This window comes from Cricetulus griseus, chromosome 6 (assembly GCF_003668045.3).
Source record: "Cricetulus griseus strain 17A/GY chromosome 6, alternate assembly CriGri-PICRH-1.0, whole genome shotgun sequence".
NCBI lineage: Eukaryota > Metazoa > Chordata > Mammalia > Rodentia > Cricetidae > Cricetulus > Cricetulus griseus.
The window spans coordinates 15,388,316-15,405,430 of NC_048599.1; the positions used below are offsets into that span (position 1 = coordinate 15,388,316).

The window sequence follows — 17,115 nt, forward strand, 5'->3', positions numbered from 1 at the left end:
GCCAGGAAAAAGACCAAGTATCCAGCTTAGTGTAAGGTGAAAGGAACACATGCCTTAGCTCTGTTCGCTGAAAAGGCCCACAGAGAAATGGCCTGACTGCAGGGAGCACACCCCGGATCTAGACTGGTCTCTAAAGACTACGCCTATTAAGAGCTTTCCTCTTTTTTTTTTTTTTTTTTGTAACAATTTTTTTCCCAAAACAATGGCAATATCAATAGACATGTTAGCTGGAAGGAGGTGATTCTCAGGGGATTCCACCTCTAGACAAAGACCTCCAGAACACTAATGGCTACTGGGAGAAGAAGAATTAGCCTCTCCCAGGGATGAGCCCCCATAGTCATTGCCCTCTTTAGAGACAGGGCCTCTCATCCAACCTAAAGCTCACCTGCCAAGCAATACTAGCTGACTGGGAAGCCCCAGAGAGCCTCTTGTCTCTACTTCATCCCACTCTGGGGTTGGAGATGCATGCTACCACACCTGACTTATACAGCTGCTGGGGATCTGAACTCCGGGCCTCCATGGTTGTGTGGCATGTCCTTTACTGTGGACCCATCTCCCTAGCTCCTAGCTTCACTCTTTATGGTTTTCCAGTTTGGGGAAGAGGCTGGTGAAGAGGCTGTCTCTTTTACTTTTGTTAAGGACTAGTGGCTCGGTCTCTAAATTACAGGAGTGCTAAAATTACAGGTATGTGTTATCATCCCCATCTTTAAAAAAAGTAAAAATCAAATTAAAGTGCTGCAGAGTTGACTCAGTGGGGTTTGAATCCCAACCCCACATGGCAACTCACAACCATCCTTAACTCCAGTTCTAGAGGAATTCAACACCCACTTCTGGCCTCCATGACATCAGGTGCACACATGGTGAATGGACAAACATGCAGGCAAAACACTCATACACAGAATAAAAATAAATTTTACAAAGTTAAATATTTATAATGATTTAAAGTCTCTTTAAAAATTTAAAGTCCAAACTTTAAGAAAGGTCTTTTGACTCTTGGTGGGAATTAATCTTAGAAAATGTCTGCTGGCATTCAGTCTGAGTAACTGTAATTTGTTAGTATTTCTTTCAGGTAAAGCTGATGGCAGAGAGGACCATCATCCTTCCTGCCTACTGTGCAAATGACTATTACAGATGACTTCAAATGCTCAGTAGTCCTCACAGTTCTACAGAGAGAAGCAAGGATCGGTGAATGTGTGTGCTTTCCTCCATCAAACCAGGGAATGAGAAATGGCGGTTCTTAAAAACACACTGTACCCAGTCTTATGTCGCACACTGGGAATTACCTTCAAGTCAGCCACACATACAATTCAGCCAGAGTTCCAGAAGCAGCTGTCTGGGGTTAGGAGTATTGCTCAGTGGCAGAGTGTATAGCATGCATGGGGGCCTCAGTTATCTCCTGCACATCCCCCAACCAAGAAGAATTTTTGTCTTTACTATCTTTACCTGAATACAAGTTCTCTGCAGGAACAGCAAGTGCTTTTCACCATTGAGCTATCTCCCCAGACCCATAAATGAATCTTAAAGAACGAAAACAAATAAACCAGTAACAAATGCTGGTGGGGACATGGACAGAGAAAAATCTGTATACTCGGTGGGGACTGGTGTAAACTGGCAGCCACTATGTAAATCAGCATGGAGGAGCTTCTAAAAACTAAATCAAGCCATACTTGGTGGCTCACACCCATAATCCCAGAGCCTGGGAGGCTGAAGCAGAATTGTTACAAGTTTGAGGCCAGCTTGTGTTGAAACATAAGACCTTGTCTCAAAAATAGAGGCAAGCAAGCAAACAACCAAAAACCCCTAAAAACTAAAGCCAGAACTACCATATGATTCAGCAGTACCACTTCTAGGTACATATCTAGGAGACAAGTGAGTACACCACGGAAGTACTTGTACATCGATACTTATTGCTGCGCTATCCATGTCAGCCTAGATATGAACCAGCCCAGGTACCCATCAACACAAGAATAGACAATGGATAATGTGGCACACAGACGCAAGAGAACTTTATTTCACTACAAAGAAGAAAGAAGCTAGGCATTTGTGGGGAAATGGATAGAACTAGAGATTATTTTTGTCAAGAAAATGACAAATACAGAGATGCAGGACATGATGTAGAAAGGGAAAGAGAAGGACGAGGGTGTAATCAAGAGGAGGTGATGGGATTGCTGAGGTGAGAGCAGAGGGAGTGCTACTTGGGATGTGGGTGGGGACAGCCAGGGTCAGAGTGCACAAAGAGGAGCACAGCACCCGGGGGAAAGAACCAAGCTGCCAGATGCATGTGCGAAAAGGGCTCAGTGGGCAAAGGTGCTTCCTGCCAAGCCTGACGACCTGAGTTCCATCCTAGAACATCCATGGTGGAAAGAGAGAGACAACTCCCGTAATCTGTCCTGACTTCCACATAAGTGCTCACCTATACATACATACACACATAAATGTAAAATTTTTAGAATGAAAATATCACAATAGAATGCATGTCCTCGTATACTAACAAAAAATTAATTTTTAAAACAAACAAACAAACAAAAAACCTTTTAAACTCACTGGTCATCTGTGTAGAATAGTAGGTAACCAAATAGTTATTTTGAAAAATGGCAAGAGGGGAAAGTCTAATATAAATTCTCTCTTTTGTATATCGATTGTAGCTGGGAGGATCTACATTATTAACAAAACACTTAGGGGACCTTCATGTGATAAATGGAAAAGTGGTCAACTATCACCATCTTGTAGCCTTGAGTGAGATGGCATTTCGGCAACTGTCTGCAGTAGCTTTCACCAAAATAAAAGAGAAGACTATACATAAATCTCTGGCACCCTCCCGAGAAAGAACACATATATACTATGAAATGCCTTTGCCAAAAAACTGAACCTGAGCCTAACCAGGCTTGAGAGCCCCATCAGCAGTCCCTCAGTTATGGCCCCCAGAACCCTCTCTCAGGCATCTCTAAAAGATCAAACTCAAACTGTTCATTACAGTCTTAAGACCTTATCTGCCTTTATTGACATTTGCACTGGTGGTACAAGGTGAGGCTGAGAGGTAGAATTGCCAACTTTATTAAGAATCAAGAAGCAGGACCAAACAAGTGTTAGTAGTTACTGTATTCTCCATCACTAACAAACGACAGTTAACAAACAAAATAAAATAAGCTTCACCCTGTTCCTTTAGGATGCTCTCAGGTAAAGTAGTAAAGTATTAATTTTACTACAGCTTCTTAAAATGGTATCTACGATGAAATGGGAGGCTCGCACAAAGCACTTTTTTAACTGAAATCGATGGCTGTCTTAAGCAAAGCACTTGTGCAATCGAGCTGTGAGCCCAACCAGCTGCTTTTTCCATGGAACATCAATTTTCACTTGAAAGAAACATTAACAAACTGTGGTTATGTAGACTTGGATCACTGGCAGACATTCCCTTAAAAATGAAAAAGTCAGTCTGGCACTTAAAACAGCTGACAGTGTTTGCTGCCAACGATAAAATTCCAACTTCCATACAAAAATTAGAACTTCAGAAAGCCTGACTGCTGTGGGGAGTTTGACAGCTTCCACTACATAGACACTCTCTTGATGAGACTGGTTATAATGTCAAGGAACATAATCTTCTTATGTTGTATGATGAAACACCAACATTTTGGCAGATCTCAGTAACTTACTGAGGCAATGTTTTCCAGATAGCCAAGCCACGGTGTTACAAAGCCATGTACAAAAAAACCTATTCAATCACAGCATGGATCAATGGATTCCTATATGTGGTAGTGGGATACTAGCGGCCTACTGATGGCCTCAGATTCTCCATCACTAACCTTCAAGAAACCACCACTGCTGGGCTGCACAGCTGGCTCAGCAGTGAAGAACAGTTGCGGGTCTTTCAGAGGACTCAGGTTCAAGTGCCACAACCCAAGTCAGGCAGCTCACAACCGCCATAATCCCAGCTCCTGGCGGTCCAACGCCCTCTCCTGACCTCTGCAGACATCTCCTCTCACACCATATACCTACACACAACACACACATGCACGTAACTAAAAATCAAATCTTTTTCAAAAGGAAAACCATCCCCCATGCAAGGCTGAAGAAAAAGACCTACAATTGTCTGAACAAGCTATTAAGATGCATCTCCCTTTTCCAATGGCACATCTTCGTTTGGCCAGTCTCCACACAAAACAATGTCTGACAGACTGAGTGCAAACACTCGTATAATGATCTAGCAGTCTCCCATTCATACAGATTTGAAAACATGTTCACAGCATCACTGTTACTTGTTTTTGTTGGAGAATGGAATATGGCTTTTTCATAAAAATATTTCTATTAATACATAATAGGTTTGCTGCTATCTTAAATGAATGAATCAAGGAACTATTTTATTCTGCTTTAAAATAAGAGATTCTTAAAATTGGGGATTCCCCCCACAAGGGAACGGATACTTCAAACTAAGGGCCTTGCTCATATAAAGCAAGGGTGCTAAAACTAAGATTTAGTTTTATTGACTTTAGTTGCTAATTCTATCAAGTATCAACAGATAAAACCCACACAAATAAAAGCTCTTATTGAGGAACTCAATAATTCCACGTAACATGAAGGGGTCCTGAGAGCTCCTGCTACACACTGAACTACCTGCATAGAAGAAACTTAGAAGGAACTAAAAGGATCACTGAGACATAATCAGCACTATCCAGAAATCTAGCCACATGTAAGGACAACCACTGGTTATCCAGACAATGTCACAGAGTAGATGGGAATGAGGGGCTGTGAAAGTGATGCGAGAGGCAGCAATTGTGATGGCCAATCTTGGTTGCCAACCTGACCACATCTGCAATTAACTAAACCCAGGCAGCTGGGTACACCTATGAGCGATTTTCTTGGATTATTTGAAGCACAACACACCTTCTGGTGGCATAAAAGGCGGGAGCTTTTGGTTTTAGCTGCTTGCCCTCTCAGTCTGGCTAGAAAGTCCATCTATCATCCTGTTGCTGAGACATGCCTTCACTGGTGTCATAATCTACTTTTTCAAGATTTCAACATAGACTGAAAACCACTAGCTCTCTAGGACCTCCCTGGGACTCCAGCACCAGACTGTGACTGCTAAGGAATTCAGTCTCATGGACTGAACTACCAGATTCCTGGCCTTCCCGTCAGGAGGCAACCGTTGTTGTAGTACTCAGACCTCTGCCTGTAAGCCACTCAAAAAAAAAAAAAAAAGGATAAATATGTATGTATATGTATCTACATTATATAATAAATATGCATATTACATGATATATATAATCCAACCAAGGAAAATCTCTCACAGCTGTCTGGTTTTAGTTAATCCCATACACACACGCATACACACACACACACACACACACACACATATACATACACACACATACACACACACACACACACACACACACACACACACACACACACACGTGCGTATTATGCTACACACACACTCTCACGCTCACTCTATCAGATGGGTTCCTTTAGAGAACCCTGATTAATACAGCAACCAGCTGCCACATAAGGATCTTGTTAGAGGCCTGGAGAGATGGGTCAGCGGTTAAGAGCACTGAGTGCTCTACCAGGGAACCTGGGTCCAATTCCCAGCACCCACATGGCAGCTGACATCAGATCCCCAGTTCCAGGGGATCCCTCACACCAATGTACATAAAATTAGATAGATTATTCAAAAAAAGAGAATCTTGTTAGGATTCTAAAGCAAACTTTGAAAGTAAGATTGGAGGAAACTACATAGTAACAAGTGCTTTAGGACATTAGCCAATGATTTTGAATTTTTAAAGGTACACTGAGTTACTGAATGTAAAGGAGTCTTTAAATCTTTATCTATAAGGATTTTATATGCTTATATTTATAAATGCATACATACATATACAAACCAAGGGTAAGGGGAGAGAATGGAAAGGACAGGATCTGACAAGAATGAACTGACTGCTGTAGCTGGGTGACGACAGCACTCACTACATTCTATCTTACCATGGAGACAGGCCCTGTTTCAGAAAAGGAGCTAATTTGTAAAATTCATTTTGAAACAATGGAAAATAAGCTCAAATACTATGCTTTAGAATGTCCTTTTGTCTCCATAAAATAGCAGGCAATGGCTTAAACTGTAGATATCTGGGCTCCCAGAAAACATAATAATATGCCTTTGAAAGTATTGAGTGTGGCTACCCAAGCACCCCTGCCACAAAGTCGAGCAGGCTGATAGTAAGACAATGGTAAGCCTCGCCTCCCATCCAGTTTCTAATTTCTAAAGGAGTATAGATAGTTAAAAGCAAAATGTGAAACGTAGTGAAGAATGAGTGAGTGGCCATGTTGTGACAATTCAGTAAAGCCTCTTTATAAAACCCCAAAGAAATCTCAATTTACAATCAGCCCTGATCTAGATAAAAAATGGTTAAGGTAAAGTTTCAAGAAATCCTTGCTAGCCTCTTGGGGGAAACTCAGGACTAAAATTTACCCTTCCCTCCTACAAAAAGCCAGCTTAACTGGCTTATGATTATCCAGGGAATCTGAACAATCAATATTCAAGTTCTGGTACTTTGAAGAAATTAGTTTTGAATAAACAGTTGGTGGTTTTAAACATCCTGGCAGACCAACACTCACACAGTTTCAGAGAGCTGTAGCCTTGTGCTGCCTTATGGGGTTATTCATGTGCAAGTCATCTTAAACAAAAGTATTACAGGGTGGTTTGGGTTTGCTGTGAAGATTCATGAACCAAAATGGATTTAAATTTCAAGGTTTTTGTGGCATTAGGAATAGCAAAGTGAGGATGTGAGTTCTCAAAAAGGAATATTCTTTTCAATAAATGTGACTGTTTATGTATGGAGTATCAGTTTATAGAAATATCATTTCTATATGCCACTTCTGATTAAACTATTTCCTATGTCCCATTTTGGGTAAAAAGTTCATTCTCAAAAAGCAATTGCCTTCTCAGGAGGAAAGAGGATATCATTTTGATAATTAAATGCTGAAGCCTCTCTCTGAAGCTGCTGAGGTAACAATGTTAGTTAGCCTCACAGATACCCATCTCCTAAGCTGGCTAAGATTGCCCAGGCATCCTTCCCTCAATGCAGTGTGCCTTTACAACTCAGGGATTTAGAGAGATACATTCTCCATGTCCCATGTACTTCTTTGATATTTCCAAAGTACAGGAGACTCAAAGGAAGAAAGAAATTTAAAAAAATCAAACACTATTAACAAAATATTAATATTCTCTACCTCTGAATTATGGTACCCAATAAGAAAAAAGAAACTTGTATAATGATACACTACACGCTGAGAATCATCAAGGTCAGACCTTCAGGGGTTAGTGTCACCAGAAGAACAGGCTGCAGCACCACCTGGAGCTGCCCTCAGAGATTCCAGTTCAACACATCCTGATGACAATGACAACTGCTGGTACTGCAACCACTTTGCATGCCATCATTTAGACAACCACTCCAAATGATGGGGGAAGTCCTTCTGTGTATATATTTGTCTTATTGGTTGATAAATAAAGCACTGTTGGCCAATCAGAAAGCAAGATTGGTGGGGCTAGGAGGTCGAGGAGGATTCTGGGAAATGTAGGAAAGAGCCGGAGTCACCATGTGATCCCAGGAAGATAGGATGATTATTGCCAGCATCCTCGGTAAGATAAGTCCTTATAAAAATATACAGATCGGTAGTTATGGTTGATAATTAAGACTGAGCTAGCAGATAAGAAATCCTAGTCATTGGCCAGCAACATTATAACTAATATAAGACTGGGTGTGTTATTTGGGGGCCCTAACATGGCAGCAGAACTAAGGCAGCTGGCAGAAAGAGTTATTGTTATACCAAATCCTTGCTTTAAGATTGTGGTAATGGTTATAATATCAAGGCATTAGAGGTAGTCTTCACTTATCTGTTAGTTTTATTTCATGTACATCCTAATTCTACCTTCTTTCATTACTCAAATATGAAACCCTTAAAAGAGAATTTAAAAGAACAAATTCTCAGGGGACTAGAGAAATAGCTAGGAGTTAAGAGTGTGTGTGTGTGTGTGTGTGTGTGTGTGTGTGTGTGTATATATATTCCCAGAAAGCCTGAGTTCATTTCCCAGCACCCACAGTAGCTCACAACTGCCTGTAATTCCAACTCCAGGGCATCTGGTGGCCTGTTCTGGCCTCTGTAGGCACTGTACTATGTGTATGTGTACTCAATGTGCACACACTCTCACACAGAGCCACACATGAACACATAATCAAAACTAAAAATTAAACTCCATATAAAAATGAATTTTCAGGCTGGCAAGAAGGTTCAGTGGGGAAAGGTACTTGCCACCAAGCCCATGCACTTGAATTGGATCCCCAGTACCTACATGGTGGATAGAGAGAACTCATACCCATAAACTGTCTAATGACCTCCACATGCATGCTGTGGTGTGTATATGTAACTTTAATGAATTCTCTTGGCATTCTGAAGATAAAAACAGAAACTTATATCACAACAGGTTGGCTGACTCTTATTGTATTTGGAACAAAAGTCCTAACAGCAATATCAATGAGTGTGAAATAGGTCAGACTATCAGTAAAAAAGAGTGAAGATGGCCAGGTATAGAGGAAAACTGGAGAAGCCATGCTCAAATAGGGCAGCTGCTACTGAACCCAAATAACCATCATCCATTAGTAATAACCTTAGAACTGTAGCCAGATCTGGAAATACAGCATTTTATGTAAAATCAAGTTTTAAACATGAGCAACTGGAGTTTTAGTTTGTTTTTATTTTGTTGTTGTTGTTTTAGTTTTGTTTGTTTGTTGTTTTGTTTTGTAAAACAGGATTTCTCTGTGTGGCCTTGGCTGTCCTGGAACTCACTCTTGTAATACCAGGCTGGCCTCAAACTCACAGATCCACCTGCCTCTGCCTCCTGAGTACTGAGATTAAAGGCATGTGCCACCACCAACTGGCAAGTTTCAGTTTTTTAATACTGACCAGGACACACAGAAAAGTCTAGGAGCTGGGTGTGGCTCAAGCCTTTGGATTAGAAGACAGTCTTGGTTGAAGTACCGACTAGATTGGTATTAACTTGTTCCCTCATGGGGTCCAACTCTCTCTAGGCATCACCTTCTTCCAGTAAGCACTCTCTGAAGACCAATGGAAATCTCTCTGCAGAAACAGCTTGCCTGTCAAACCAGGCTCTTTTTGCTAATGACTCAGCTTGAGAAAACCAGGGGAAAGATAAAGGAACTCTTCATACTCTAGAACTACTAAGAACAGTGACAGCATTAGAATGACTGCAATCTCAAGATTACTATTTCTATGGTATCTAAAACATGAAAACCCAGACAGAAATACAGACTCAAGGGCCCTTTCTCACTGTAAGGCAACAGTGGTGTTGCTTACAGGCTTCCTTAAAGAACCACTAACTAAGAAAACCAGTCTTTACAACTACACTGAAGACAACTCCACAGGCCACATGAAGGAGCAAGGGGCCCACTTCAAAGCTTGAATTTACTCAGCCTCACGACAGCAGGCAGAGTGCTGTAAGAAGCATCCATCATTAATTCACAAGAAAAGACAGACAGCAAAGACCTGCACAAAGAATGGCAGCAGATGCACCCCTATTTGTGGCCTCCTTTGTACAGCAGATTAAAAAACACTGCATCCATGTTCCACCTGCTCTGTATGACAGAGGGACCAGAATACAAGCTTCAAATTATAAAGTGGATTCAGATGCTTCTAGCCGAGGGTTTCCCCATGTCACTCAAGAGGAAAAGCTGAAGTCCTAACCGTTACGCAGTCCCGTCTGGCTCTCCTACCTCCTCATCTCATCCCCACTGGGTACTGTCTGACGCCACTCCGTGTGCACACCACTTCTTCCCTGTCCTGCAGATGTTGCAGGGTCCCTGCATCGGCCATTCTCACCACCAGAAAAGCTGTTTCTCTGGATATTTACATAGTTCATATCCTCATTCTCTTAGCTAGACTCTATTTTTCCTTCAATATGCTATTTTTAAAAGGTACACACACACACACACACACACACACACTAAATGCTTCACTTATATTCCTTCTTCTAGAATGAATCTCTATAAGGGATGGCCTTCATCTACCTGTTTTCTTCTACAGGCCTCTATAATAGTGTCAAGAACATGGTGGTATTCAAAAACCTCATTTTGGTAAATGACCACACAGATTATCAAAGAAGCAGTGATGGGAGGCTCAAACTTATGCAATGCGCAAGTGCTCAGGTACTGTAAGGAAGATGACTAGGCTGGATGTGTGTCACTGCCAGTCCTTTCCCCACTACTCACAAACTCATAGTCTCCATCCTGTGGTATTTTCCAATCTGAAGAATTTTTCAGAGAGCCAGATACACTCTTGCCAAAGCTGTTGATTTGGTTTTCCTTTTCTTTTTGTTCAAAGTATTCAAGGAAAGATGGCTTTGCGGGTTGCATGGTCTCATCTCTTCCTGAAAACCAAGAAAAACAAAAGGTGAAAAGGAATGGAGATATCCGGTTGTGGTGAGGATGCCCACATGGGCTACAGTCTCCAGGTCAATTCTTCCTGTGTTCTTTTTGGTATTATTGGCTTCCTATGGCAAATAATTCTTGAAATACTTAGGCTAAAAATATTTGAGAAGCAAACAAAAATACTTGTGTCCATCATATTCACTATTCTCTATACGCATTGTAGCAGACACAGGACGACACAGGAGGTGACTTCTCCTTAATAAGCTCACGTTCTAGTTGAAAGAAGGAGACAAATATGCTTGAAAATAAAATACAAGTTAAGAACAGTCCTTCCATTTGTGAAATATTGCATAAGATTCTTCTGGTGCTGAAGATCAAAACCGAAGCCTTGTACATACCAGGCCAAGTGTTTCTATTTGTTTGTTTGTTTATTTGAAGCAGGGTCTCACTTTGCAACCATTTATCTGTTTGTTTATTCATTTACTTATTTGTTTGTTCATTTGAGACAGGGTCTCACTTTGTAGCCTTGGCTGGCCTGGAGTTCACTATGTAGACCAGGCTGACCTCACACTCAAGAGATTCTCTGGCCTCTGCCTTTCAAGAGCTGGGATTAAAGGCACGCATCACCATGCCTGGCCCACAAATAACTTAAAATATGATTTATGAATGATTTGTGTGGGATATGATATCTTATGTATAGCATGAACTCCACTCTGTAAAATCATATACCATGCAGAAAAAAAAAAAAAAATAGTAAAGAAACCTGTCAGACATTTGTCTTCTTTCTCAGCATCAACCATTTCAGCCAATCTCAGGCTGGCCTGCTACCACGTTCTACCCAGTGCTACTTCCATTTGCCAAGACCTGCCAATCACCTAAGAACATGATGTACCTACTGTTTCATGTGTTCTGTGTAAACACTAGGTGTTTCTTATATTTGCTCTGTTACTTGTCAAGATTCATTATTATTGCAAACCAAAGAACTACAAGAACTGCACTAAAACAAATCTTGTGAAAATGTAACACTGGACTTGCTGAGAAGACAGGAAGTCATGTTCTGTGCCCAGTCCCTTCCTCTGGGAACTCAAAGGGACAGTTGTACACTGACCCTTGACCTAATCCTACACACGAACAAGAAATATCAGAAAACCTAGTGCCACCAGCCTGGAGACTGCTAAGCTGACATAGTCAGAACATGGTAACCATACAAAATACCCTATAGGTCGGGTCTCTGGGCAGCTCAACAGACTAGAAAACCCAGAAAGTCCAAACTATTACACAGTTGTTTAGGGAAAGATTACACTGGATATGCATCTCAAACTTCCAAATGGATAAACAGTAACTGCAAAAACAGAAACTATAAACTCTAGAGGAAAATGTAAGAATGCATTTAAAGCCTAACTGTAGGAAAGGCTTTCCAACTGTGGCAAAACAATATTTATATAAAGTAGGCTACTTCATGTGTGGGAAGGAAGCAGCACAAAGTTTAAAATTATTAAATGATGTAAGACAAATATTATAAGCCAAACAAGACAAATTATGGGAAGAAAATGTTTGCAACAAATACCATAAAACTTTTTTTTTAACCATAAAACATTTTAAAGAATATCTTTTTTAAAGAAAATTAAAGCCAGGAGGTGGTGGTGCAAACCTTTATCCGAGCACTTGGGAGGCAGAGGTGGACAGATCTCTGAGTTCAAGGCCAGCTTGGTCTACAGAGCAAGTTCCAGGACAGCTAGGACTACACAGAGAAACCTTGTCTCCAAAGGGAAGGGGAAGGGGAAGCGGAAGGGGAAGGAAAGGGGAAGGGGAAGGGGAAGGGAAAATGAAAGGGAAAGGGAAAGGGAAAGGGAAAGGGAAAGGGAAAGGGAAAGGGAAAGGGAAGGAGAAGAAAATTATGAGGCTACTTTGTGTATTTGAGGAGGTAAGAAATCCATATGTAAACAATTTTTTAAATCAAATGAGACCCTGAAAAGGGAGTAGACAGTGGACTAAAGATTGGTAGCACACAGCCAGGCGTTGGTGGTGCACGCCTTTAATCCCAGCACTCAGGAGGCAGAGGCAGGTGGATCTCTGTGAGTTCCATGCCAGCCTGGTCTACAGAGCAAGTTTCAGGATAGGCTCCAAAGCCACAGAGAAACCGTCTCTTGGATTAGAAAAAAAGGTTGGTACCACACACAAATCTACCCAACTGCTCCTCATAAAGGTAAGAAGAAATGAACTTAAATTAAAGCTACATGAGGGACCACTTCTTAACATTTCAACCAGCAAAACTTCAAACTACGAATGCACCCATGAGATGGGTAAAAGTGGGGATAAGCCACTCTCACTATAGCTGAACCAACTGTACCATGGTAACTACTGTCACTGGGACTGGCACTGAGTAAGTTTGAAACCAGGAACCAGAAGCAAACACCAACAGCCTGTAGTGATGAACCTCAACTAGAGCTTTCAAAATGAGTTTTTCAAAACGATCTTGCCAAGCCTTTTTGATTCAAGGATACCAGGACATGGCACCCCAACACTACTGAGCACGCCCAGTGCAGATCTGAGTTTGCAAAAAACCTCCTCTCCTGGAAAGAAGGACTTCTTAAGGGCAGCAGCAAATTCCAGGACTAAGGAAGAAAAATCATGAAGCAAGAGCCTCCATCTTATTAGACAAGCAACCATTAAACTACATCCAGAGACCAGTGCAGCTCACAGCCCTCATCAGAAAAGCTTCCTCTCGTAGTAATGGTGACTGACACAGATTGGACAATGTGTACAATGAGACTTTGGAGCCCTTGGCCAGAATCAGAGCTTTCCCTTCAAGGCTCAGGGATCCATGCAGGAGAGAAGACAGAAAGACTGTTAAGACTCGGAGGTGATAGAGACTCAGAGATGAGGCATCTTCCAAACACAACAGGGCTGGTGTACATATGACCAGAGACTGCCACAGCACACACAAGACCTCACAGTTTCAAACCAGACAAGATACCAGCACGGAGAAGGGCAGGTGGGCACAATGCCCACTCCTAGCAAGAAGCTACTCCCCACTGACAGTTGCTAGAAAATGGAGTGACACTGGTTCTAGCAGTGTGTGTACTGCTGTGAAATCCTCTTAGAAGCACCAACAGCAATGGTTTTATGTCACCCAACTGACACTCCCCACTCCCACTCCTTTTTGAGAAAAACAGAATCTGGGGCCCTAATAACTGGAAAATTCCATCTAGTTGAAGTGTCTGTAGCACGTCTCCTGCAACTTTATAAATGCTAATAAGAGGTGTGGCTTTTCATAGATGCTCAAACACTTACTAAACTGGGCTATTTTTAAATCCTATGTATTTCTATTAAGCCTCAGACCATGTATATCTTGAGGTCTAATAAATTACTAATGCAATAAACTAAAACTACTCTAACCAATTAAAGAGTCACTTTTTAAAAGCTAATGGGCATTTGAGAGGTATGTAGGGGAGAACCACCACCACCAATGTGAGGACACTACAGACACCAAAAGAACACATTATAACATGGGCTACACAGTGAATTCCAGGCCAAACTCTGCTACAGTGATGACTGTCTCAAAATAAATAAATTCAGTGTAATGTAAAATAAATACATAAAATTTAACTCAGGGATAAGGCTCAAACATTTTTGTGGCTTAATTCTAAACCAGTCCATAAAAAATCAAAAGAATGTCTACTAGGAGAATATATCGTGTCTATTTCTATCACTGTTGAGATGAAAAAGTGGCAACATTTGCTTTCCTCATACTTCAATTATTTACTTGACAACCATAGCCCTTCACAACCCCCTTAAAGATTCCTAATATTTTCAGAGCTAAAGCAACTATTCTTTGTCTCTTTCAACAACTAAGAATTATAAATAAGAAATTCTATCAATGTCTTTCCTTTCACGTTGTGCGAATGTCAGGGACCTCATTATCTCTGACACAAATTAGAATTCAGAGACCCCCTCAAACTATGTTTTAGGATTAGATAACATTTTAATCTAACCACATATTCAGACATAAATAGACTGGGAATGAAAGTCATACTTTTCTTAGGAATTTAATTATAGCTAAACAATCAAAGGTTACATATACCAAGTTATCAAAGAGGTCAGATGATTTTAGGGGTCTTTTGGGGGGAATCATCTGGGGATGTGGTGTTCCTGGGAATCAAACCCAGGGCCTTATACATGCTAGGCAAGCAGTCTACCAACTGAGATATATCCCTAGACCCAGAGATAACTTTGGAAATAGCACAAGAGATTAATTCCTAGCCTGAGGTTTTATATTGAGCACATTTTACCATGATTTTTTTTTAATTGAAAGAGAGAGTCCCTATACCAGAAGGTACAATGATTTAAACTTCTGGTCCTGGCTATACATCGCCAGCAGAGACTTTCAAAATCTTGTGTATTTCACTTCAGTGTTAATAAACTTCAGTGATCTTCCCAGTAGTAAACACCACACGGAGGGCGCTAGTCAGCAGCTTTCTCAGCTGAGGCCTTCCCACAAGCCAGCAGAGCTGCTACTGTACCAGCTGACCACAGGTCTGAGCCAAACAGACCAGACCAGAAGAAATACCCAACTGCAAATATTTGCTAGTCTATAGAATCGTGCTTTAAATAAAATAGCTGCTATTTCAATCCACTAAATGTTGGGCTGCTTTGTAATGCAGCAAAAGCTAAATGATTTAACCATCTTTTCTCTCTTTCCCTAACCTGCTCACCCGCACACCACCATAGTCCACAAAAAGCATTTCCCTTAGAAACCCAAGTGCAAATTCAACCAACACTGTTGCTAAGCACCTGGGTTTGAGGCTTTCACGTGACTTCCGTCCTACTTCCTAACCACCATAGAAGGTGCAAACAGGGAAGACTTACACATACTAGACACATGCCTAATGCCACACTTAGCACAATGGATTTTCACTAAATCTTATTATGACTCCTGTTTTACAAATGAGACATTTGCCTGAGATTTTATAGCTGTGACAAGAATCGACGTGAACATCAGCCATCAGGTTTTAAGCCTGGTGAATTGTACCTCATATAGTGAGGGCTCTAAAGCCAAAAATGAAGATTCTTGACATGTTAGCACTTCCATTAAATTGAGTGCACAAAGAGTAAGTGAACAGAATTTTCCCAGGAACCTCATCTTTGAACCCTTCTTTCAGCAACCTTGAGCTAGATGACCAAGTGCTGAGAAGCAGCCTGTCAGAGCTGAAAAGCAAAGAGGATCACTCCCAGACCACTAAAGGCTAGGCTGTCTATCCTCTCTCGATCCAGACCTTCAGCTGGTCAGGGGACTTTTGTTTCAACTTGAACTAGAGTATTTTTTCAGATGTATCACAGGAAATGAACACATTCAGCTAAATGATAATACAGGAAACCTGAAGCCAGAGGGAGAATGGACTGGACAAACCACGAAAACAGCCACATCTTGCTTTGATTCTTTTATCCGATGCAGGAAATAAATGTGCTCCTACACTATGGTGGCCTACTTCTCTGTAAGCCCCACTTATCAACTGAAGGGACAACCCGTCTAAAGCCACAGGCAAAGGAAGGAAACAATGAGCACCTGTGCCTTATCTCTACTATCCTCTGAAAAACGTTACATAAAAGGAAAAGACGTGATCCAAATGTCCACCAACTGATGAGCAAACACTGGAAACTTAGCAATAAAATCCTGAAAGACTGAGGCTGGGGAGATGGCTCAGTTGATAAAGTGTTTACCACGAAAGCATGAAGACTTGAGTTCAGATCCTCAGCAGACACATTAAAAAGATGGGTGCAGCACCCATCTGTATCCCAGCACAGCGGAGAACAGGCAGATCCCCGGAGCTCACTAACCAGCCACACTAGACAAACCCTTGAACTCAATACAGAAAGCGGAGAGGAAGCGAGGCAGAATCCTAGTGTTAACCTCTGGCCTGCCTACACACACGCACATGCAGGCACGCACGCATGTTCACAAACACCAAAAAAATTATGTATTACATATTATATTATTATATATTACATATAACACTGATACACACTGAAATGTGGATAAACCTTAAAAGAATTATACAAAACAAAAAATGTCAGACCCAAAGAGAAACATATTGTCTGAATCCATTTACATTAAATATCCAGAACGGGAAAATCCATAGGAGCAACAGTCATCAGAGGAAAGGGAAGAGTAAGAAGAAACTGACAACGGGATAAAAGTTTCTTTGGAAGTGATCAGAATGTCTGGAATTTAATAGTATCACATTATGCTTGTCAACATATTTAAAAAATCTATGAAACTATATATTTAAGACTTAACAAATTATAACCCAGTTTAAAATAATAAAACTTTAAAAATTAAATACTGGTGGTGGTTGCATAACTCTGCAAACATACTAAAAGCCACTGTATACTCCAAATGAGTAAACTCCATAAACTTATGAACCATAAGATGATTCATAAATTAGGCCAATAACTGAATCTTGAAATAAAGCAACAAGACCATACTCTATGGTGTGCTCTTATTTCTGGGTTTCTGAGAACTATAAAATAATGCTGGGATTGGCATGCCAGAAAAGACCTTGACCAAAAACTGGAGCTTACATCTCCTTTGGGAAGACCATCTATCAGATCTTAAGTGTGATGATCCTTCCATCCCAAAACATCACCGTAAAACTAATTAACTCATAATAGTCAACACAGCCTT

The 17,115-nt window shown here is 41.0% G+C and overlaps 1 protein-coding gene across 4 annotated transcripts in view; it reads right to left on the bottom strand.

Moving 5' to 3' along the window:
• Positions 1-17,115, bottom strand: part of Stk4 (serine/threonine kinase 4) — an 85,719-nt gene that overhangs the window by 25,532 nt on the left and 43,072 nt on the right. For 3 of the 4 annotated variants that reach the window (XM_027423475.2, XM_027423474.2, XM_027423472.2), the window contains one exon: positions 10,272-10,429. In XM_027423475.2, coding sequence (XP_027279276.1) covers positions 10,272-10,429 — 158 coding nt within the window. Of the gene's footprint in view, positions 1-9,036; positions 9,069-10,267; positions 10,430-17,115 lie in introns of those variants that run through there. The other variant, XM_027423473.2, reaches the window with a different exon arrangement.